The sequence below is a fragment of the Indicator indicator genome, chromosome 9, assembly GCF_027791375.1.
Source record: "Indicator indicator isolate 239-I01 chromosome 9, UM_Iind_1.1, whole genome shotgun sequence".
NCBI classification, from domain to species: Eukaryota; Metazoa; Chordata; class Aves; order Piciformes; family Indicatoridae; genus Indicator; species Indicator indicator.
In genome coordinates, this window is record NC_072018.1 from 4,667,384 (window position 1) to 4,692,633 (window position 25,250).

The 25,250-nt window shown below is 42.7% G+C and overlaps 1 protein-coding gene across 1 annotated transcript in view; it reads left to right on the forward strand.

Annotated features, from left to right (window-relative positions):
• The window catches only part of KIF16B (kinesin family member 16B), a 164,911-nt gene extending 142,787 nt beyond the window's left edge, over positions 1-22,124 (forward strand). The window contains exon 27 of the mRNA XM_054383745.1: positions 21,966-22,124. Coding sequence (XP_054239720.1) covers positions 21,966-22,124 — 159 coding nt within the window. The remainder of the gene's footprint in view (positions 1-21,965) is intronic.
• The last annotated feature ends 3,126 nt before the right edge of the window (positions 22,125-25,250 follow it).

The window sequence follows — 25,250 nt, forward strand, 5'->3', positions numbered from 1 at the left end:
ATTTTATTGTGAGAGTTTGTGGGGTTTTGCTTGTTCTGTAGAGCCACGTGGCTGGCCTGATTTTGCCTCCTGTCCTACATGAGGTCTTTATTTTCCTATGTTAATGAATGCATTATTGCAGACCAGGGACAGGAGGTAGGGTTTGGGGAAAGAAGAGGAAGTGTGAACAAAGACTAAACCATACACTCCACAGCTATATGCTTGCCACATAAGGATTACCTGATCATGCTAGTCATTAGGAATTAAATACTTTATGGAGCTAAAGTAGCATTAAGTAGAGATTTAGGGAAATTAATATAAAAGTATATTGCTTCCAACTGGAATCTTTTCTTGCATGTTTTAAAATTGCTTTAGGTATTTCACCTTTTCTTTGATCTACCAACAAAACATCCTCCCACTGACTTGATGTGAGGCTGTCTTGCATGTAGCACTGTAATGTAATCTGGGTTTTTTTCATTTCATGTACTCTCTAGAGGGCATAAAGGCATGGCCACATCTCCATCTAGCACTCAATCTGCATATTTTTGTACCAGTAAGAAATTTAATCCCTTAATCTTTCTGACCTTTCGTTGATTTACTAACGGATTTTATTGTAATGTTTCTAAATGTTAGCACTTCTGTGTATAGTGTTGCTTTGATCACACTCATATGGTTCTTACAGCTCTCTGTGTAGCTGGTTTCTAGTAAAATTGTACCTATTATAACTCAAATAAGGCATTAAAACTTTGACATAATAAGAAGACTATCAGGAAGTATAGTGATGAGACAAGGGGTAACAGTTCTAAACTGAAGGAGGAACTGGAACAGGCTGCCCAAGGAAGTTGTGGATGCCCCATTGTTCAAGGTCAGGTTGGATTGGGCTTTTTGAGCAACCTGATCTAGTGGAAGGTGTCCCTGCCCATGCCGGGGAGGTTGGAACTAGATGATCTTTAAGGTCCCTTCCAACCCAAACCATTCTATGCTTCTGTGATACAATCACTGTTCACATGAATACGTTTTGCCAGATGGCACACTTGGCCCTGCCACTTGGTAATCCTGACAAACCACTCAGTGGTGGAGAAACTGAAGATCCCCTGTGGCTAGGAGAAAGTTAGATAGAGGGCAAGCAGCCAAGCAAATGTTACCTTCCTGGCCATGAGTAATTTAATGCAGCAAGCTGAACAAAACCATCTTATGTCTGGTTCTTTAACCATGATATTTTCTTTTCATTCTGAATTTTGAAGTGGTTTGCTCTGACTTTGCCAATGGCTGCAGAGTTTCAGCTAACATAGCTACAGCCTCTTTGATGAAGAGCAAGAGAAATCAGCTAATGGTTTACGAAGTGAAGTAAAGCTTTGGGGGCTCAAAGCACATCTTGAGTTATACTGGGAAAGTATTTGACAGGCAGAAAAAGTGTGGTAGTAAAGATAGCACAGGCACCAGTTCAGTTGAAATACTGGCTGCTACTGCCTCATGGCTTTCAATCTCCTGTGAACTTCGAGCAAGCTTCAGCAGGCTAAGTGGAAAGTAATAAATGAATAAATAGCCTCTGTAAGGTCTGTGGTTTTGTGGTCTCTTGACCATAGCACATTTCTCACATGGGAATTCAATCCGGTAAAAGGTGAGAGCCTTAGCCTAGACAGAGAGCATGGCTTGCATGCAGTTGGCTTTCACCCATGATCCTGTACTTTGATTTGCTGAAAACCATTTGCAATCTCTTTCAAGCCTCCCAGGTGATGTGTTATAGCTGTAATATGGTCTAGAGGTTGATTTGGTTGTTTCACATGATTATTCAGGAGGTAATGAAACTAATACAGCATTTGTAGAAAAACAAAGAACAGCTTCTAGGCCAACAGAAAAAAAATGGGTTCTTATCCAACATCCAAACTGACTTTAGAGACTGAAAATAGATTACAGCCTGACAAATACCAGTCTGATAAGTGCTCTGAATAACTATTCTATATTGTAAGGTCATTAGTAGAGCTGCCATCCTGGTGATGGATGGCACAGACATGTCCAATTTTTATATTTGGTATTTATATGTCCTTGTCCTGGTTTTGCTGGGACAGAGTCCTGGGATAGAATCCCAGACCAGCCACAGGCTGCAGGCCATTAGCAGTTCTGAGTCAGCCAGCAGAGCTGACTGGAGTTGGCTACAGGTGTATCCCAGACCATGAGCATCAGAGTGTAAAGGGGAAGTTTTGCTGAGCAGAGCCTCCTGCTGAGGAGGAGAATTTCCTGCTTGGGCTCTGTGCTGCCCTGCTTGCTCCTGAGGCCTCCTGACCTGGGTGTTGTGACTGCTGCACAATTTGCTGACCTAACTATGTAGATCTTGTATTAACATTGGTACTAATTTGGCTCTTTCATTGTGTCCAATGATGGGCTTGTGTGGGCTAAGGGTAGACAGTCCTGAATAGGCTATTACTGTACCTTGTTTTTCAAGTACTCTCTGGATTGAAGCAGGGTAGTATAGCTTAGGTTAGTCCAGTGCTTTCCACAGGTCATCTCTGAGCTGCAGAAGTTTCTTTTAAGTTAATTTTTCTTTCATTTTACCTTAGGCACAAACCAATTCAGATTCAAATGTACATGAGGGATAAGATAACTTAGGCTGTTGTTTTAGTCAAGCAGCCTGACTAGACTATTTGTAGGAACTAGCAGCTGGGTACTGAAGCAGCCTCACAGGCTCTTTCCTCACATCAAAACTAGATTGCAGCCCTCACTCTGATCTGGGAAAATGAAGCAGATTGAGGGTCACTGCAGGAGCAAACCTGCTCTTCCAGTTAACTAAACTTGCAGTGACCACAGAGCTGCTTCTAGCGCAGATATCTGAATTGTTATTTTATTTGAGTCACTTTGGCTTCAGAGAATTTTTCTCTGTGATTAAATACAAAAAGATTTGTCCAAAAGGTCCCTTGCAGGAGAGCTTAGGAAGATGGGGTTTCCTACATGTCACCTCTTGAATTCTTGCCACAATAGAAGTACTGAGAAGAGCAGAGGGATTTGTGGTACCTTCCAAAGCAACTAGAATCAGAGGCCAGCCAAAGCATTTGCTTGAAGGTTGTCATGTCACCTTATTTCAGTTTGAGACTACAAGTGGGTATGTTTCATCATAATAGAGATTAACTTACTTAGAATCCTACAATCATTAAGGATGGAAAAGACCTCTAAGATCAAGTCCAACTGTTAACCCAACACTACCATGACCACTAAACCATGTTGTGAAGAGCCATGTCTGCATTTTTTTTAACACCTCTGGGGATGGTGACTTCACCTCCCTGGGCTGCCTGTTCCAATGCCTGACCTCTCTTTCAGTAAAGATTTTTTTTTCCCAATATCCAATCTGAATCTCCCCTGGTACAACTTGAGGCCATTTCCTCTTGACCTATCACTAGTTACTAGATTCCAAGAGACTTGGAGAAAAAGATGTTAGAGAGCCCCAAATTGTGGTTTAAAATCACATAAATTGCAAAATTTATACTCTTATATTTATCTTAGCTGTAACAAATATTTAATAGCCACAAGCTGCACAATACAAACCCTTGTTGGTAGGAGAGCACATTATGCATGCTATTTTTGTGTGAGATGACCTTGATAAGAAGGCTTTGATTTCTAGTGTGGTTTTGGACAGGCTGGATCAGTGGGCTGAGGTCAGTTGTGTGAGGTTTAACAAAGCCAAGTGCCAGGTCCTGCCCTTGGGTCACAACAACCCTGTGCAATGCTACAGGCTTGGGGCAGAGTGGCTGGAAAGCTGCCCTGCAGAAAAGGAGCTGGGGATGCTGGGCAAGAGCCAGCTGAACATGAGCCATCAGCATGCTCAGTGGCCAAGAAGGCCAACAGCATCCTGGCCTGGATCAGGAATAGTGTGGCCAGCAGGAGAAGGGAAGTGATCATGCCCCTATACTCAGCACTGGTAAGGCCACAGCTCAAATACTGGATTTACTTTCGGGCCCCTCACTACAAGAAGGACACTGAGGTAGCTGAAGCATGTCCAGAGAAGGGCAACAAAGCTGGTGGAGGGTCTGGAGAACAGATCTGGTGAGGAGCAACTGAGGGAATTGGAACTACTTAGTCTGGAGAAGAGGAGGCTGAGGGGACACCTCATTGTGCTCTACAGCTCCCTGAAAGGAGGGTGTAGTAAAGTGAGGGTTGGTCTCTTCTCCCTAGTGTCATATAATGAGAGGAAACGGCCTAAAATTGTGCCAGGAGAGGTTTAAGTTGGATATTAGGAAACATTTCTTTACTGGAGGAGTGGTCAGGCATTGGAACAGGCTGTCTAGAGAGGTGGTGGAGTCACCATCCATGGGGGTGTTCAGCAAACTTGTGGACATGACACTTTGGGGCATAGATGAATGGCCATGGTAGTGTTAAGCCAATGGTTGGACTTGATGATCTTTGAAGTTTCTTCCAACTGAAACAAGTCTATGATTCTGTATGGAGTTGCAATGTAAACACTTTTTCTTTGGTGTTTGTTGGTATAGTATAAACTCTTGTGAGCAATATCTTACATTGCTTTGGAAAAACAACATACAAATCTGCACAAAGGTTTTACCTGTACATCTTAAGAGCAAACACCTACGTTGTATTTAAAATTGCCTATCCAAAATCCCCTATTGCAGTGTATTAATTTAGTATTACATCAGGGGCCTGTTGCAGGGCGAAACTCTTAATTAATTGTTTTGCAGTCTAAAGGCTGCAGAAGTGAAGTAATTTCACTTCAGAGCCAACCTTGCTTGATTAAATCCCCCTTGAATGAAACAGCCAAGAACTCTTTTGATTAAAGTTAATGAATAGAAGTTAGTGTGTATCTATCCTTTCACGCAATTAGAAATCAGTAGGTAAAGATCCTTTTTTTAAATGAAATCAGGTGATGTATATTCCTTTTTTTTTCAATTATTTGTAAGCAAAACCTTTTAAAGGAATGGCATGTCACAAGTTTTCCTGAAATCCTAGCTGCTTTGGGTACTGCATTCCTGTATCAAATCCTTCCCCTGATTATTTTTCTTAGACTCCTGCTTTGTTGTTGTGATGAAAATGATGATTATTAGCCTTATTATCCCAGCCAGAAAAAATGACAGGAGCCATGTTTCTTGACTCCTTGGTCAGAAGCCTTGCAGTCATGGATCTACTTTGTGGGGATGTAGTGACAGGACGAATGGCAATGCTTTTAAAGTAGAGCAGGGTGAATTTAGGTGGGACATTAGGAGGAAGCTCTTTACAATGAGGATAGTGAAATATGGGAACAGGTTGCCCAGAGAGGTGGTGGAGGCACCATCCCCAGGAGCATTCAAGGTCAAGCTTGTTGGGACCTTGAGCAACCTGCTCTAGTGGAAAATGTCCCTGCTCCCTGCAGGGGGGTTGGACAAGATGACCTTCAAGGGTCCCTTCCACCCTATGCATTCTATGATTCTGTGACCATTGTCACCAGCATCCTTCAAAAAACCGCGACTGTTATGCATCCAAAATGCCAACAGGTTGTTGCTTAAAGGAAAACAAAAACTCCCCAAAGCCCTCTGCCTGTCTTTGTTTCCCATTTTCTGTTCCCTCTTCCCACTGCTGCATTTCCTCAGGTTTATTGGTGGCCAGCAAAGGGGGGAAAAAAGCAAACTCCCTGATCAGGGATGTTCCAAAAGACAGCTCAGCAGTCGGTGGGACTCTGGTGTTTCATTTTTCTGCCACTGCCAGGATTCAGGGAATGAAAGAGTCTGTAGCAGTCTGCTAAAGCCAGCCTACTTCAGGTTTTGTTGAAGCACATACATCTTCCTGGCATTGTCTCTTTGCTGCTTTTTTTTTTTTCCTCTTGGTACTTTGAACCTCTTTAAAAGATAGACACGCTCAATTTATTTAAAATTAACAGCACAATTGGCCTTAACCTCCTCACTTGCTGGTGTCTGCTGATGAGGTTTTCAATGATAGGTGTTAATGCAGGAAGCAGAAATAAATCTTGTATGAACTGCATAATTCAATTTTGCTCTCAAATCTGTGCAGCTGGCTGGGGAAGACATCATAGGCACTGAACTGACTGAAGTATTGCTGTTACAGTCAAAATTAAGCTTCCAAAATAAGATCATTTCATTTAAAAGCCAAATGCTTTGTTTTTGTTGGCAACTGGTGTTCTCAGTTGAGTTCCTTTGGAGGTGAACATTTCTAGGGGGTTTTAGGGTATTGATCTCTCTAAACCTAGCTACCATGACTTTCCCCTTGAGCTTCTGCTGGTTTTTGCATGGGTCCAATGATCTCATCCTTAAGGAAGATATGAAAAAATGGAAATGTCACCTCTCCTTGAACTTGAATTAATTCTTGTTATTTGAATGTACTACTAGTTTCAGAACAAACACCTCACTAGCAACCAGGAAAAAAATGAGGAAAAAAAATACATCTCAAGATACTTGTCAACACATTTGGGCAAACAATGTCTGAGTCTGTCTGAGACCTCATTTCTTGAGGTTTTCCTTGCAGTCATGAGGACAGAAACATTTTAATGAGGTTTTAGATGATTCATCATCTGAATATTTAGTATAAACTTCAGTGAGGCATACTCATGGCCTTTGTTTCACAGAGCCATTCTTTAGTATGTTTAACTGAAATACCCTTCTTTGTGCAACTTACAGGTGAACTGATATTTGGATTGCAAAAACCCTGTCAAGTGGGGTTAGGGTCACCATTTCTGGTTTATTTGGTTGCTTGGGTTTTGGTGGGTTTTATCTCCTGACTGATGCCAGTCACAAAGACCTATCAAAGCTATGGGTTTTATATGGGTTCAAAGTGATTATTAAAAGGAAATTAATAGACTCTTGTTATCAGCTCGTAGCAGCATCCCAAATACCAGAGCTTTTTAAGAGGAATTTTAAAGTCGGGTGCTCACCAGCCTGGTTCTTGCAAGGCTGAATGTGTGCTACTGACAGTGGAGTTGTAAATACTGTTCTTAGAAGCATCTCAGTGAGATGGACTTCAGAAAACTTCCAGAATAAATTTCATAATAATGGAAAGATAAAAGGGAATGTTTCTGGTTGTTAGAGAGAAGAATGTGCACGAGATAGGAGTGCTAATGCAAAAGCAAACCACTGCAAATGTCAGTGTCTGATGGAATCATAAAATCATAGAATGGTAGGGGTTGGAAGGGACCTCTGAAGATCAAGTCTGACCTCCCCTGACAAAGCAGAATCACCTAGGTCAGGTCACGTGGGGAGTCATCCATGATGATCTGGGCAGCCTGCTGCAATGCTCCATAACCCTTAAAGTTTTTCCTTATGTTGAGGTGGAATTTCCTATGTTCCAGTTTGGATTCATTGCCCTACATCCTATCACTGGCCCCACTGAAAAGTGACTGGCACCTTCTTGACACCCACCCTTCAGACATTTGTAAACATTAATAATAAGATCTCCTCTCAGTCTTCTCTTTCCAGACTCAACAGCCCCAAGTCTCTCAGCTTTTCTTCATCAGACAGCTGTTCCAGTCCCTTATTCATCCTTGTAGCCCTCAGTTGGACACTCTATAGTATATCCCTGTCCCTCTTGAACTGGGGAGCCCAGAACTGGGCACAGTAGCCCAGATGTTGATCTCACTAGGACAGAATAGAGTGGGAGGAGAACCTCCCTTGACCTGCTGGCCACACTCTTCTTACGCACCCCAGCGTATTGTTGGCCTTCTTGCCCACAAGGGCACATTGGTGTCCTATGGATAGCTTATTTTGTCCACCAGGACTCCCAGGTCCTTCTCCATGGTGCTGCTTTCCAGCAGGTCAAACCTTTAATCTGTACTGAGAAGAGAATCTTCCGAGAGAAGATTGTTTCGTAGCCATAGTCTGAATTACAGAATGCAGCATCTCAGAGTGATGGTTTTAATTTCCCACAGCAGGAAAAGGGTTGCAGGGGGAGCACAGAAGGATAGAGGCATCCACAAAGCCAAGAGCAGAGCGTGTGTGGTTGGGCCATATTGTGAACGTCAGTTTTATGAAATCCATGTCAAGGATCAGTTGCTAGATTAGTTATGCTTAGGCTGCACCAAGCACAACTGAGAACAAAACTAACTGCTTTTTAGCAACAACACTAAGGTCTTGCCTTGCCTGCAGCCAGTAAGACTTTGCAGTGAGCCATCTGAGAGCATCTGAGCAAATGTCAGGTTCCCAGGCTTCAGTGCATCATTGGCATTGGCTTTTCTGGTCTGGCACCAAGGCACCTGGTTTTGCTTCTTTGAAGTGGCAGCCAGCCCTCAAAGAGGAGTTGTAGCAGCTCTCAACAGTTGAAGCATTTAATTTTTTTTTTTTTTTTTTGGTTGGTGCTGCTTCTCATGTGGGGTCTGTTGGCTTCAAAAAGCAAATAAAATTAATTTTACTTATTGATTACAGTCACTAAATGTAAGAAATTAGGACTTTGCAGGCGTCAGCACTTGATCCCTCACTGATAAAATGTTACTTTGATTAAATACTGCAGACGCTCAGCCAGGCCCACAGCAACTGGAAGATGTTATTCTTATAATGGCAGTGGTTGATAAAGATGGTTGTTTAGAAGGAGGGAAGGCCTGGGAGTGTTTTCTGGATGAGTTCATTTTAAACTCTTCTCTGACAGGATGCAAAAGGAACAGTGAGCGTGAGCAGCCCCTCAGTCTCACCTGCTCAAACTCAGTATATTACTCAAAAATGGGTCTGAAACCCAGTTTTGCAGAATTGGCTAGAGGTAACTTGACAGAATCACAGAAAGTTAGGGGCTGGAAGGGACCTTGGAAGATCATCCAGTCCAACACCTGTGCCAGAGCAGGACCACCTATACCAGGTTGCACAGGAACACATCCAGGCAGGTCCTGAGTGTCTCCAGAGAGGGAGATTCCACAACTCCCCCAGGCAGCCTGTAACTTCATACACATGCCCCTCTCCAATAATTTTGGTGTTGCTTTCTTTAGGTGTATAACTTCAGTTACACCTGAAAGCCTGAATCTTTTGTGATGTTTATTGCCATTACAACCGAGATTTCAGAGTTATCAGAAAATAATTGTTTATCATGATTTAGGAAGTTCAGAGTATGGGAGAGAATATAGTTTGAGCTCCAGTTTAGCTCCACATCCCAATGTGTTTTGCTGTCAGTTCAGAATAAATTTCCCCCCCTCCCTCCTACAAATCAAGTTCTGAAGTGGTGTATCTTTATCGGTCTCCAGTAATGGCTCTGCACGTTCAGACGTGAGCAGATGAATAAAGGCAGCTCTCGACCAAGGACACTGGGTTGAACTTGATGCTATCCATTTTCAAAGCAAGTGTATCAGTCATCCTCCAGCATCTGATTTCACCAAAGGAAGTAGAGGGTGATGCATGTCAAGTGCTCTGGTAGCTGTTTGCCAAGGCCACTTCAGCAGACATGAGGCTGTTGCTGCTGGCCCCGGGCTGGGTGGTAAATTCAGTCCTGTTGTTCTTTCTGGAAGGATTTTGACAGGACTTGTTTTGACTTGTGCACCAGGGAAAAGATTGCTCTCCTTCACTAGACAGGGCTCTTTTGATCTTTTCTAATAGGACCATTCACTTCCAAAAGAAGCCTCACACTGATAGAGAACTTGTAAATCATAGCCCTTGCTGCCTTTTTATTTTTAAAATTTCCTTCTAGCCTACAATTCAGTTTTCATTGGAGCTACTTAAAGCCATTGAATATAAGCTTTTAGCATGCAGGCATTGTAAGAAATAGTAAGTCCTGTGGATTTTAAATTTATTTCAGTCAGAATAAGATTTTAATTTGGAATGTAGACTGACTTCAAAAGTTAATTCAATTGAGGCAGCATAATAGTAATTCAACATAATGTGCTCTTGCCATTAGACTTCCACAGAAAAATGCTCTAAATAGCTATAATGAACAGTTTGGATTTTGAATACCTAGGAGAGCAATTTCACCTTGAATCATAAGTGGCATCTCTCAGAATGCTTGTGCATTATGAAAATTCAGAAAGGTGTATGAATTCAAGTAAACCCACTACCACCCTGGGTAAAATTAAATTTTAGTGGCACTCAAACACTTTGGAGATGTAGTGGTGAAATCGGCTTGTGGGGGGAACTAACCCTGAGTCAAGGAATCTGCATTATGCTATGCATAAAAAACATAGGGAGTGTTTCCCAAGGGACTACAAATTTAAGTCCTGGGGCTTTTTAATGGAATGAAGGTGCTTAAAGAGCTTGATTCTTACCTGCATTGTTCCAAAGTCACTTAGAACCTCGAAACATGCCCAAAGGAGTGTGGTGTTGCCACTTCTCTTTTTCTTTTGGCTTAAGTCCACCACCAATGTAGACTGCTGCAGTGTTACTGCCACCACAGTGGCAAGAACTCAAGTCTCCATATCTCAGCTTAATAGCCCCAACAAAAGCAAAGGCTAAATGTTGCTATCAAAGTAAAATTCTGGTGTTGTAGATCCAGCGTTTGCAGCTGTGATGACTTTTGAGAGCTATATAGCTAAATTTGTTCACTAACAAAAGAGCTGCATTACATTTCTGGCAGGTGCTTCCAATCTCATTTCATAGAATCACAGAATGGTTTGGGTTGGAAGGGACCTTAAAGATCATCTAGTTCCAACCTCATGCCACAGGCAGGGACACATTCCATGAGACCAGATTGCTCAAGGCCTTGTCCAGCCTGGTCTTGCACACCTCCGAAGTGGGTCATCCACAACCATCTTGGCAACCTGTTCCAGCATCTCACCATCCTCACTGTAAAGAATTTATTTCTAATATCCAGTCTAAATCTATACTCTTACAGCTTGAAGCAATTCTCTCTTACCTAGCTGCCTGTTAACGGTGTGAGAGCTGAAATCTTAAAACCATCACACTGCCATGGGCTGGGCCAGCCACTAGATGTGTGGCAGACTTTGTTAACCCCTATTCCCTTCCCAAAGTTGAAGAGAAAGGAATAAAGGAGAGAGACTCATGGACTGGAAAACTAAACTAGCTTTAATAAATAATGAAAATAATAAAATATATACAAATTCAATATTGAATCAAACCCTGCAATGGCAATCACATCACCACTGCAGCTGTGGGCAGGCACTGGGGAAATCTCAGTCTAGACCAACAGCAGACAAGAACCAGACTCAGGAGTTGGATTCAGGAACACGTGAATCTGGGTCAGAATCCTCCTTGGAAGCCAGCCATTGAAGATGAGACCTTAACTCTTGTGATCTCTCGTGAGAACAGGATGTATATGGAATGGAATCCCTTGTTGGTTAGTTTAGGGTCACCTGTCCCTGCAGGTGTGACCTCTTACTTTACAGCACCCCAGTGTGGTACATAAGATTTAGCAGTGACCTTGGTCTGCACAGGAACAAGTCTAAGCAAGAGCCTTTCTGCATACCAATCCTTAGTAGTAACTATAAACATCAAACATTATCACTGCTAAAAGCAGACAGTCTGCAAAAACAAGCTGTTAGCTGCAGCAAGTGCAGTGACTTAGTAGAGACTTGGCTGAAAAGTAAAATCACTGAGGAGAATTAGTTCTGTTGTAACTCAAACCAAGACACTAGCCCCTTAACTTCTTAGACTAAACTTATTTGTTAGGAGTTTACATACATGTATGATAGTCAAACTGATATTTGCTAATAAATTAAAATAAAAAACAACAAAACAACACAACCTAGCAGAATTTGCCATGCTTGTATGGTTTCTGTTAAGGGACACCCTCGCATCTCGGTTTCTGGGGAACCCTTGCCAGTCCACAGCACAGGCAGCTGACCCTGCAGCAAACACTTTGCTCCTTCCTGAAGCTGTGCCTGGCTGCCACTTCCCCAGCAGTACTGGTGCCTGTGATGGCAGGCTCGCTTTCCTCTCTTGGTAAGGTAACCTTTGTTCAGGCCAAGTCTGAAGTTTAACGTAGGTGTGCTTTGAGAGAACCAGCGATGCGCATTGCACATGACTGCGTGTCACAGCTGGTGCTCTGTGGGGTGGAGTTGTATGCATACTCTGGTGAGGCCATATCTGGAGTATTGTGTCCTGTTCTGGGCTCCTCAGTTCAAGAGGGACAGGGATATACTAGTGAGTGTCCAGTGGAGGGCTGTGAGTGTGATTAAATGACTGGAACATCTGTCTGGAGAGGAAAGGCTGAGAGATCTGGGACTATTTAGTCTGCAGAAAAGAAGACTGAGAGGAGATCTTAATGTTTACAAATATCTGAAGGGTGGGTGTCAAGAAGAAGGGGCCAGTCTATTTTCAATGGTGTCCTGTGATAGGACAAGGGGCAATGGATCCAAACTGGAACACAGGAAGTTCCACCTCAACATGAGGAAAACTTCCATACAGTAAGGGTGATGGAGCACTGGAACAGGCTGCCCAGAGAGGTTGTGGAGTCTCCATCTCTAGAGAATTTCAAGAAGACCCATCTGGAAGCATTCCTGTATGACCTGCCCTAGATGATCCTGCTTTTGCAGTGGGAATTGGACTTGATCTTCAGAGTTCCCTTCCAAGCCCTACTGTTCTGTGATTCTGTGCATCTAAGACATGCAAACATGAGGTAAGGTGATGCTCACTGGGAAGTTCTTGGGTTGTTTTTTTTTTTTTTTAATTTTAGTTATTTTTTAAGTGACTACTAGGCATTAACTGTAAACAGCCTTGCTTCTGATTAGGCCTAATCAAAGTCAACAGGAAGGATTTGATTAAAATGAGTCAGTCCTTTATTCTTGGTTTATGTCATGTGAAGCCATTTAACCCAGCCTTAAGCCTAATTAGTGACTGCCAATCTGAAGCAAATACCTCCCTCACTACCCCTGACACAAGAGCAATGTGCTCTTGTGGCCAAGAAGGCCAATGCCATTCTGGGGTGTATTAGAAGGTGTGGTTAGTAGGTCCAGAGAGGTTCTCCTCCCCCTCTACTCTGCCCTGTTGAGGCCATGTCTGGAATATTGTGTCCAGTTCTGGGCCCTTCAGTTCAAGAAGGACCTCAGGGAACTGCTTGAGAGAGTCCAGTGCAGAGCCACAAAAATGATGAAGGCAGTGAAACATCTTCCTTGTGAGGAGAGACTGAGGGAGCTGGGGCTCTTCAGCTCGGAGAGGAGGAGACTGAGAGATGACCTCATTAATGTTTATGTAAATATGTAAAGGATGAGTGCCCAGAGGATGGAGCCAGGCTCTGCTTGGTGATGCCCAATGACAGAACAACGGGTAATGGGTAGAATTGGAGTTGGAGGAAGTTCCATGGCAACATGAGGAAAGATTCTTTCACTGTGAGGGTAACAGAATATTGGAAGTCTGCCCAGGGGAGTTGTGGAGTCTCCCTCTCTGGAGATATTCAAGACCCACCTGGATGAGTTCCTGTGTGATCTGCTCTAAGTGATCCTGCTCTGGCAAAGGGGTTGGACTGGATGAGCTTTTAAGGTCCCTTCCAGCCCCTAACATTCTGTGATTCTGTGACATTATGATTAAACTCAGTGGTGATCTGTTATTTCCAAACATGTGACCATGTCTTTAGTCTCCTGAAAACTCTTGTGCTCACACAAGTCACCTGTGACTAGAGCAAGGTCTCTGGTACCTGCAGGATAGATTACACAGTCATTTGCTACCTCTGACTTCTCAAGGAAGCATTGCACAACTTTGACAGTGTCTTATGTGTAGATTTTTTGTAAAAAGAACCCAGCCATCATGGTCTTTCTGAAAAAAAAAATCAGGCTGGGTGATCATGTCACAATTGTAGAAGCTTTCTCTCCAAGTTTTTCACAGAAATGAGATCCTTCAGGCACCAGGTAGTCTCCCAGGCAGTCAGCCTTTATCTCATCACTGTGAAATCACAGCTGTACATCCACCTAGGGGTGGATGCAGGTGATAAATGTGTTCAGATCCAGAGGTGACATTAGATATTTCCTGAAGGGCCTGAAATATCACTTGAGATACTGCCCTGCTCACAAATTCCACTCACAACTGCTTTATGGTTATCTTGCAATGTATGTTGAAGTGTTGGGGAACAGAATGGATGCTTTATGGTTTGGGTTTTTTTTTTTTTGTGGTTGGTTTGTTTGTTTGTTTTTAATAAAAATGAAGTAAAATAAGAAAAAGAAAACCCCACAGAAAGACCAAAATGTTTTTGAGCTAGTTATATTTGGTGAGCAGAGAACTGATCCTAGTCTTTACTGAGTGGAGGTGAAGATACTAGTCATAGTCTGTGGATGGTCCCTAGGCCTTTCAAGCTGCTGTCTGCTCCTTGCTCCAAGCAGTGCTACCTTGTATTTTATGTTCTTGCTACCTGCCAATTTGTTGTCACATGCTCAAACTTAATAAATCCAGAAATGGATCTGAAAGGTTTTAGAGAGCTATCAGAGCATTATGATGGCAATTACTCATTCTTAATTAGCCAGTTTATTCTCAGGTGACACCCAGGGGAAGGAGAGGTGGTTTCAGCAGCAGGTACAGGGCAGAAGCTTAGCTGTGGTGAACTGAATCGTGACATGGATGGCTGAGCTGCTCTTGCAGACCATGCGAGGAGCTTGCTGGACCACTGCCTGGACAAAACACGTTGGTGTGGACCACTTGAATGCCCTTAGCTGTGTAATGCTGCGCTATTTGGCATGGGAGAATCTGACCCCTTCAGTTCATGAAGGAAGTTCCTGTGTTGTGGCTAATGGTTTTTCTTGTTCTCCACACCTGTCCCACATAATCCAGTCCTGTGTGAGGTTTGAGGTGTAGTGTGTGTCCCAGGTTAGGCAGACTGGACGTAGCTTGCAGCCTTTTTCCTAAGGTATCTTGTCTTCTGTGCTCATTGAATGGTATCACAGGCTGCTACTCCAGCTTATCTCCCCATACAGCATGTTCATTCCCTCTGACTTCTACCAGTAGGAACAAATCACAAGGAAGAAGCAGATCCAATAAGAGGTTTGACTTTTATTGTTCTTGGGAAGATGTATGATCTCTCCTTGTCAGGTTCTGTATATAGCATCACTCCAGACCTGGCTCTTTGCCAGCCTGAAGTCTCTGTGGGACACCATTGTCTGTTAGTGCAATTTAAGCTGAGGGGTTCTGCTTGTCAGTGGAGACTGTAGGTAGTGACAATAGCTGGCATTTCTGGAGTGTTTCTTACTTGAAAATCTCCACCCTGGAAGTAATTTTTTTTCTTTTTTTTTTTTTGAGACACCAATGCTAAGGTCCAAAATAGAGAAAGTTGGTTAATTTGGGAAAAAATCCTCAAATGTTCATTTTCCTTTGCATATGCCCAACCATTTCTCTCTAGGAGACAAAGACAGGAGGCACTCTCATTTCTGCATCACAGCAAGCGCCCTCTGTATGTGCTGTCTTCTAAGGAGATCCTTAGATACGTGGTTAATAGAATCATAGAATTGTCAGGGTTGGAAGGGACCTCAAGGATCATCCAGTTCCAAGCCCCCTGCCATGGGCAGGGACACCTCACACTACATCAGGTTGCTCAGAGCCACATCCAGCCTGGCCTTAAAAACTTCCAGGGATGAGGCTTCCACCACCTCCCTGGGCAACCTGTTCCAGTGTCTCACTACCCTCATGGTGAAGAACTTCTTTTTAACATCCAATCTGCATCTACGCATTTCTAGTTTTGCTCCATTCCCCCCAGTCCTATTGCTACCTGACACCCTAAGAAGTCCCTCATCAGCTTCCTTGTAGCCCCTTCAGATACTGAAAGCCACAATTAGGTCTCCTCTGGAGAAGCGAAACATGTTCCTGTCTCCAATGGGAAGCAAAGCATGTTCCTGTCTTATGGTTTTGGGCTGGAGTCTTCCTCTGGAAGATCTTACTTTGCAAATAGCTAACTGCAGTATTACTGTGTTTTTTCAGAGTCAGGGAATGTGCTTCAATCTGTCTCTTTTTTTTTTTTTTTTTTTTTTTTTGTAATCAGATTCCTATCTTACAGAAAACAGCTGTTGATACCTGCCTATGCTTTGCTCTGTGAATAATTTAAATCAAGAGTTGATTTAAAGCTTGCAGCACTTAACACTCGTCAACAGAATAATTATGTGATTGGTGCTGAGGGAAACTACTAAAGGCAGAGAGGAACCAGTGCTAGAAGTTAGATGAGCAAGTTTAATTAGTCCTGCCTCTGCAGCCCATGACTTTCTGTGACCTTGTGGGAAAGCTTTTGATTGTCACATTGATCTCTAGGTGCTGAGAGGGTGGCATTGTTTCAAAGAAAAGAAGAAATCCCTGAAGCCTTGTAAGGCCCTATCTTAATAAAGTTTGTGGTGCTATCAACTCCCTTAATTATTAGCAGGTGATATTTTAGAATGCTGATAGTAAAGTGTTATGTTTAAAGAATTTAAAACTCTGACTCTTTTGAGGCAATTGCTAGAAACAGCACTAGGAGAGAGAAAGGTCAAAGTTTCTTCACTTTCTGGAAGTCCCAGAGTTGATGAGCTTTTAAACACACCAAAGCTTAATAAAAAAAAAAAAAAAAAAAAATCCAGTTCTTGCTAAGCTTTGCCATTGGTCTCTGGGGCTGGCACTGTTTGTAATGGATTATGAGAACAATGTCATTGAACTGAATTCCTCTTTAATACAACTGAAAGGGTGATAAGAATACTTTCACATTCCAGAAAGCTTTTTGGTTGTGAGAACTTTAATAACTCTCAGTTATGGATTTATATTAAAATGTATAAAATTATGAGGTCCCCACAGTGTGAAGTAGTGCAAAAATCATTAGAATGACTTTGCTGTGTTGATGGATTGAGCACGAGATGAACACTGGCCTACTGCTAAAAAGGTGAACCCTATTAAAATGATTTTTAATAAGCTTTTAAAGTGGTTGCCATTTTGCTCTTCACATAATTAAAAGGGAGGGAAAGCTACTCAGACTCCTAAGTAAAGAAAAACCTTTGAGCTTCATGACACTTTCTCCAGTCTCATTTCGCTCTCAAACACTTGCAATGGTAAGTTAAAACCTGCAGGGGTGGCTGCCATAAACTTTTAAGTTAAAGATTGTAAAGGTTGTAGTGCATACTAGGAGGACAAAACCACTGCTTTGCCTGGTTTGGTCTTTTTTTCATCCTACCTCTCTATCTCTGATTGTTTTGAACATGCAACTAGTATTTCCATTCTCTGAACTGGTGTGGTGGGTTGAAATTACCTCCAAAATAAAATTGCCAGGCCAGCTCAGTTGAAAGCAAATGAAGCTTAATTTACAAGCAAAACTACAATCTAGAAATATGAAATGCAATGAATATGTACAAAATATACAATATTTACTTATATTTACAATTTATAAACAGCACAAAAACCCACCTAGACAGAACCAGGGGATTACCAATAGCTTCCTCTCCTTCCCCCCTGTACAAGTGAGAAGAGAAAAGAGAAAAGCAGAGAGTAGCTTCTTAGTACTTAACCACCACAAAGAAACACAGCCAAGATCAGCAAGCCAGCAGAAGCAACCAGTTAGTATCTGCTAGAGTGAAGAGCCAAGAAAAAGTTAGTTTACACAACTAACTTTATGTTAGTTATCAGACCAATGAGATTATTTAGACCTTATCATTATTTTCCCTTTACATCCAGTGGTAATTTAGTTGCATTCTACCACTTCCTACTCAATCTGTGGAAAGTTTCCTAAGCACCAGCCTGAAACTGCCACAACTGGTGTTGCAGAATGTGTGTTTAGATTGAGCAACCAACACAACTGATGTGTGAGTTACCCATTTTACATCCCTGTCACAGTTCCAGGGTCCTGAGCTCTCACACTGAGACATTTGCAGATGTACAATTGGGATATTTTCCAGCAAACCAGCAACGTAGCAGGTGGAACACTTTTAGTGAAATGAAAACTCCTAAGTGCATTTGGAAGGGCACTGATTACCAGGCTAAATAATCCAGAACAAATGGCTAGAGTTTTGAAAGGCTAACAAATGAAAATGACAAATAAAACCAAGCCTTTGGAAATACTTGTAGCAGTTACCCAGTTTTTCCTTTCCAAGGTAATCATGAAAATGTAGCAAAAGTAGGATTGCTATAACGTAGTGCTTTACATATAGACATAATGATTCAGATGCCTGCACTGAAGTGATGGAAGGAAGTTAAAGCACTGATTTGTACAAAATTTGGACATAGAATCATAGAACATTAGAGGCTGGAAGGGACCTCCAGAGATCGAGTCCAACCCCGCTGCCAAAGCAGGGTCACCTAGGGTAGTCCTCACAGGAATGCATCCAGACGGGTTTTGAATGTGTCCAGAGAAGGAGACTCCACAACTTCTGTGGGCAGCCTGTTCCAGTGCTCTGTCACCCTCACTGTAAAAAAGTTTCTTCTCATGTTGAGATGAAATCTTCTATGTTCGAGCTTGTACCTGTTGCTCCTTGACTTATTATTGTGCACCACTGAAAAGAGATTGCCCCCCTCCACTTGATACCCACCTCTCAGATATTTATAGACATTGATCAGATCCCCTCTCAGTCTTATCAAGACTAAACAGCCCCAGGTCTCTCAGTCTTTCTTCATGGGGGAGATATTCAAGTCCTCTAATCATCCTTGTGGCTCTCTGTTGGACTCTCTCCAGCAGGTTCCTGTCACTCTTGAACTGAGGAGCCCAAAACTGGACACAATATTCCAGGTGTGGTCTCACCAGGGCAGTGTAAAGGGGGAGAAGAACCTCCCTAGACCTGCTGGATGGACTTTTCTTGATGCACCCCCAGGATACCATTAGCTCTCTCAGCCATAAGGGCACATTGCTGTCCCATTGAGAACTTGCTGTCCCCCAGGACACCAAGGTCTTTCTTCATGGAGCTGCTTTCCAGCATGTTTCCGTGAAGGTACCTTGAACTTGCTAGTCACTGCTGTGAAAATTGCTTTTTTTGAAGGAGCACATCAAAAGGTACCAGAGTGCTTCCCACCTAGTTTGAACTCATCACAAATAACACTGTTCTGTAAACAGAAAAATTATCTCTACTGCTAGAAGTGGATTTAATTTAAAAGCTTTGAAAATTACTTATGCCCTGCCCACCAAGTCATGGCAGAGGAGATCCTTTCGTCTAGCCTTGCTCCCATTCCAGCAGCTTGCAGTGGCCTCTTGTGTTGCAACCAAGTCCATAAGTCGTCCCTTCTGGATCTCTAAGAAAGTCTTCTTTTCATTTTCTCTGATACTGGATGTTGACATACTCCTGCTGCTTTCCCAGCTTACTGTGACCCTCATTCTCTCCCTGTCGCATCTGAATTTGGGGAGCACCTTTTCGTGCACCATTAACCATAGAGTACAATCAGAATCATTGATGTTGGAAAAGACCCTGGGATCATCAAGTCTGACCATTGAGCCTGCTCTGCAAGATTCACTCCTAAACCATAGCCCCAGGCATCCAAATGGCCTTTAAACACATCCAGGGATGATGACTCAACCACCTCCCTAGGCAGGACATTCCAGTGCCTGACCATTCTTGCTGTGGAAAAAAGTTTTTCTACTGTCCAGTCTGAACCTGCCTCTTGTTCTATCACTAATCACCTGTGAGAAGCAGCACCAGCCTCTCCACAATGTCCTTTCAGGTAGTTGTAGAGAGCCATGAGGTCTCCCCTCAGCCTCCTCTTTTCCAAACTAAACAGCCCCAGTTCCTTGAATCACTTTTCAGAGGATTTATTCTCCAGGCCTTTCACAGCTTCATTGCCCTCCTCTGCACTCAGTCCAGCACCTCCACGTCTCCCTTGTACTGAGGTGCCCAGAACTGGACACAGTACTTGAGGTGTGGACCTCTTCCTTTTTTCCTACCACTTTCTTCCACTTTGTTGTCTATGTTGCCACCACCATGACAGAACCACCTTCCCCTTGCCTGCCTAGCCACAGCTCTTTACTCAAGGCATGTGCTTGTGATGTGAGCAAACACTTGTGCCATCCCTCACTATTTCCTGTGCTATGGGACTTAACCCCTGGCCAGCATATCTGGGCAGAGCAGCCTTTATTTCATTGGAGCAGCAGCTTCTGTGTGTCAAGGGCACAGCAGCTCTGTGCTGTGCTAACCCATCAGCAATGCAAACAAGAGCAAATGCAGATATGGGATTTGAAAGAGGGCTAATTTGCTCAAAGGTGGTGATTGAAGAACATATAATGCCATAATGCCAAGCCATATGGCTGGAAATCTTCATACAAAATAAATTCCATCCAAAGCTGGTAGGATCTGCTTGTTGCCATTTTCCCAAGGTCCTTTTTCATGTTCACAGGATCTGTGAAACTCACTGAGCAACTCCTGTGTGCAAATCTGGGAAAATAAGTATACCTGCTGTTTCTAGTGTGTCAGATGCTTATAGCAGAGGGATTTTTTTGCTCTGCTCTTAGAGCTGTTGTGCCAAAACGATGAATAATGGCTCTACAGGAAAAGCATGACAGTCAATTATCTGGCCATACATACCAAGGTGAATGCCATAGGTCTTATGTAATGTCTCTGCTGAGAAATTTTGATATCTTGGAGCTTTCTGTAGCCATAAACTGGAATTGCTGCATTAACTTTTCAGCACCATGCTAAAATTCTAACAGGATGCCCTGTTTTACGTTTGATTTTCCACTGTATTCATCCTTCAGGCATTGCTGGATTTGGTCTTTCTTTTAAAGGACCCTCTATAAACTAATTATGATGAATGTTGATGTGACATCTGTTGCTTACTTTAAGTTGCCTCTTAGTCTATTGGAATTCATCTTGTAGTCATTTTTGTAAGGATTTTTTCTTTTATTTTTTTAGTGAACATTAATACAACCTGTGGGAGATCTGAATAAAAAAGAAAATCCACCAATCCTGCCAAGAGAATAGCACATGCCAGATGCTTTTTATTGTTGTTGGGCAGTTTTATGGTGGGTTTTGTGATATTAATGCAATTGGTTTCCAAGGCACTTAACTAGATAACAGTCTGTTATACTATGGAGGAAGTCTTCTTGAGAAGAGAGTGAATAATTAGGACTTCTCTCAAACATGGAACCACTTCCATGATCCAAAAGTTGCTGCATTCAAGTAACTAAACCTTGTGGACTTGAGAGGAGATTGTGCCCTTCTGTTCTGCAGTTGTATTTACTACTGCATTCCAGATTTGGTGAATAATTTCTCAAGTTGTCATTTTCTGTGGTCAGTCTGTAGCAGAGCAAAGGAGTTCATCCCTGTGCTCTGGAGAAAATTTCCCTTACAGCTATTTGGGTGACACTGAGTACTTCTTTAGCTCCAGTTTCATCAATGTTTTACCTGTTGTGTTTCACTCACACTGATCTCATGTGAGGTGTCCCTGCCCGTGGCAGGGGGGGTGGAAATAGATGGTCCCTGAGGTCCCCAACAATTCTATGATTCTATAACTGACTTAGTAATGCTAAATGTTTGTAATAATTGAGCCCACATGCGGAGGAAATCCAATCAGGTTTGTGAAAACTTTGTGTTCATGTACATCTGGCACAGTTTCTCTAGGTGGTTGCAAGTCAGACAGCAGTTGGTGAGCATTATCTTTGGGGAAGAAGAATGCTTTTTATTTGTAAGACTTAAAAAAAATTAACACTAGAGGGCATCTCAGTGAGAAGATGCTGGTAAGTTCTGAGATAATATGGAAGTGCAGATGGCCTTGCTCAAAACAAATCCTTTTGGATGCAAGGATTGTGGAGGCTTGATGAGGGAAAGATTTCTGCCATCCTTTTGTGTCCATATGTAGTGAAATTCCCTTGGAATAGACTGGAGGTTTGCACCTGCTACTGTGTTTGGTAATGCTAGACGGCAGTGTTAGCAGGTCATGATAAGCATGAAGCATTACATGACTACAGAACACACCAGCAAGCATCACACAAGCACAGAAGAAAACACTTACTAAGCCTGGCAAGGGAAGAAAGTGGAAAACACTTTGTTTCTGTTTTTCCTGAGCTTTAATAGAGACATTTCATTAGGCCTGTTTTATGGATGGATTTAAATGCTTGTGGTTATAAAAAAGACTTTTCACAGTCCATGGAGATCTTGGGGTTGGTTTTGTTTGTTTGTTGGTTGTTTTTTTTTTTTTTTTTGTTCTACTGCTTTCTATTTAATTCTTTAAAGTGGTTGTGGTCAAGGGGGTTCAAGTAAACCTTAGGATGTTTTGTATTTTGTTCCACAGAAATACCTCAGGAGCTTTTTCTCTGCAATGCTGAAATCTCCATCGTCTCCTCTGCACCTGGATAAAGTGGGGCTGACTCTGTCCAAACACACCATCTGTGAATTCTCACCCTTCTTCAGGAAAGGTGTTTTTGATTACAGCAGCCATGGGACCAGCTAACCTTCGGGCCAGGTCCCTGCTCCTGCCTAGCTGAAGAGGTGCCTTCACTTTTGTGGTGCGAGAGAAACGGGAAGAAGAGACAAATTATCTTCCTTCACACCTGGAAAGTTGCATCTAACTGACTCTGCTAAAGACAATTACTCCCTGACACTAGCCTGTGTCTGTTACCAGCTCTCATATTAGTGCCTGCATTTTCCTGGCATGGGGTATATAGGCTTTTTTTTTTTTTTTTTTTTTTTTGTAAGTTGCTCTGTTAATACTGTACAAAGATTCTGACTCTCGTGCTGAGGTTGGATCCACTCCTTAGCAGGAGTGCTTCCTTCCCATTTGCTCAGACAATTTGTTCTGGTGCTGCAAGAGCATCTCGTGTTTACTGTGGTGGAGTGTCATGCTGACAGAGGGTTTCTGAGCAGCCTTTTGGTTCCTGTTCAAGCTGTTCCTTAAAGAACACTTCTTCTTTTGTTTCCTTATAGCTTCCTGTGGCGTTTAAGGCAATGCTCACACTCCACTGTTGGTTCTCTTTTCCTTCCCAGACACATGTTTTAACTGTTTGATTGTAAAGTTGTATAGTTTTCCTCAGAAGAATTAAAGGGCCTGGATAACTTGAATGTTTACAAAAACATATGCAACAGAAAGAATATAATTCAAACCTGTAAAAGTCTTCCACAGAGTTGGTTGTTTCGAAGCAGAACGAATCACTTGCCATTGATTAAGAATCAGAGGAAGCAATAGCTACTGAAGAATGGGGGTCAGCATCTTTTCAGATTTGCCAATTACCCAGACTGTAAGTGGATGCTGTTGCACTATACAGAGCTCCTAGCTATGCATAAAGTAAATGCAAAGTGCTGTATTTTTATGTTTTTAAATAACTTCTTCATGCTAGCATAATGCTGTAAAACCTGAGTTTCATTTGCATCAGTTAAAACTGACAGGATTTGACTAGTAGTGCTTTAAGATTACTCAGGACTTAACTCAAGAGTTGCACATGTAGATGCAGGTAGAACTCGCATTGCTGCAGATCCAAAAAAACCAACACATACACTGTGACTGGAATTCGAGTACATGTACATTTTGCTGCATAACTGGTTGTATGAAAAATCAGAACTTCCAGTTATTAAAATGCATAATGAAAGGTAAGTTCTGTGTGCTACTTGTTAGGAGTTTGAAGCATTATTTGTCAGTTGCCATCGTTGGCCATCGATAGGTCTTGGTAATCAAACTGTTTCATGTTGTAAAAAAGCTGTTATTAAAAGTCAATTAACAACACTGGTGACATTTTTACTTTGTGACCTAAATTGTAGGAACACTTTTACATTTAGTGTGATGTTATAAAGATAATTGGGCTTTTTTACAAAGTCTAGCCTGCTACAAGAAGCATTTTAATTAAAAAAAGAAGTTAGACTGGATTATTTAACTTTTAAGAGCACTTTTTTATTATTTTGATTCACAGCAAATCTCTCTCTTGAAATGGGGAACCCAAAACTGGACACAGTATTCAAGGTGTGGTCTCACCAGGGCAGAATAGAGGGGGGAGTCCAACAGAGAGCTATGAGGGTGATTGGAGGACTCAGACATCTCTCCTATGAAGAAAGACTGAGAGACCTGTGTCTGTTTAGGGTTGAGAAGGCTGAGAGGGGATTTTTATGAAGATCTGTAAGTATCTGAGGGGTGAGTGTCAATATGAAGGTGTGTCTCTTTTCAGTGGTGTCCAGTGATAGGATGAGGGTCAATGGATACAAGCTGGAACGCAGGAAGTTCCACCTCAACACGAGGAGACACGGTGAAGGTGCTGGAGCACTTGGAGCAGGCTGCCCAGAGAGCTTGTGGAGTCTTCTTCTCTGGAGACTTTCAAAATCCACCTGGATGTGTTCCTGTGCAGCTTGCCCTACGTGATCCTGCTTTGGAGAGGTCCCTGCCAACCCCTAACATTCTGTGATTCAAAACCAGGGAGTCTTTTCTATTCCTCTTCCTCCCTTGTCCCGCTCCCCCTCCTACCTTATTGCAATGCAGAACAATAATCAGCACTTCAGGGGTTTAAAAAGAGAGTTTTACATAACTAGAGCATGATTTCCTATGTGCCACTTCTATGAAAGGACCTGGCAGGCCATGATACGGCAAGCTGCCTTCTCTGCTGCACAAACCCAGTTTCTGCAGACGTCCTACCCAGGGAAGTGCTTGGCACCACTGGTGGTTTTTCATGGCAAGCAGCGCAGAGCCTAGTGAACAAAACTTCATCGTGCTGCATGGCAAATGCCAGTCTGTGAGGAAGGGTGAGGGTGTAGAGCTCCCAGAGGTAAGTCACAGGATCACAGGATGTCAGGGGTTGGAAGGGACCTCTGAAGATCCTTGAGTCCAACCCCCCTGCCAGAGCAGGACCATAGAATCTAGCACAAGTCACACAGGAACACATGCAGATGGGTCTTGAAAGCCTCCAGAGAAGGAGACTTCACAACCTCTCTGGGCAGCCTGTTCCAGTGCTCTGTGACCCTTACAGTGAAGAAGTTCCTCCTCATGTTGAGGTGGAACCTCCTGTGCTGTAGTTTATATCCATTGCCCCTTGTCCTGTCACAAGGTGCAAGCGAGCAGAGCCTGTCCCCTCCCTCTTGACGCCCAGCCCTCAGATATTTATAAACATTTATTGAATCCCTTCTCAGTCTTCTCTTCTCCTGACTAAAAAGACCCAGTCCTGTGTTTTGTCTCACACTGGACTTGGAGAACCTGTTTTAAGAAAACCACAACTAGGCAGAGCTGAGGGAAAAATAGGAGTGTTGGTATTTTTCAGGTGAATTTAAGAGATGACTTGTAGAGGGTTGCTGTCTGCAGCACAAATGAATTTGGGGAGGAGCAGATGCTCTGGTGGTGCAAGCCTGCCATTGAGGTGGCTAATTTACATTGGCTGGTTTATCTGGCCTGAGGCTTTAAATGTGTACATTGCAAATAAGGAAGCAAAGGCTGGTTAATCATTCCATTTAAAATGTCATCAAGTTAAAAGCTTACAGAAAAGCAAGCCTAAGCATGCAATTAGGACCACAGCCCCTGGCTACCAGCTTTTCCCACCTTCTTATCTATCCTTCAATGGTATCCAGAGTTTAATCAATGGCTGCAAGCTCAGGCTAGACTAAGAGG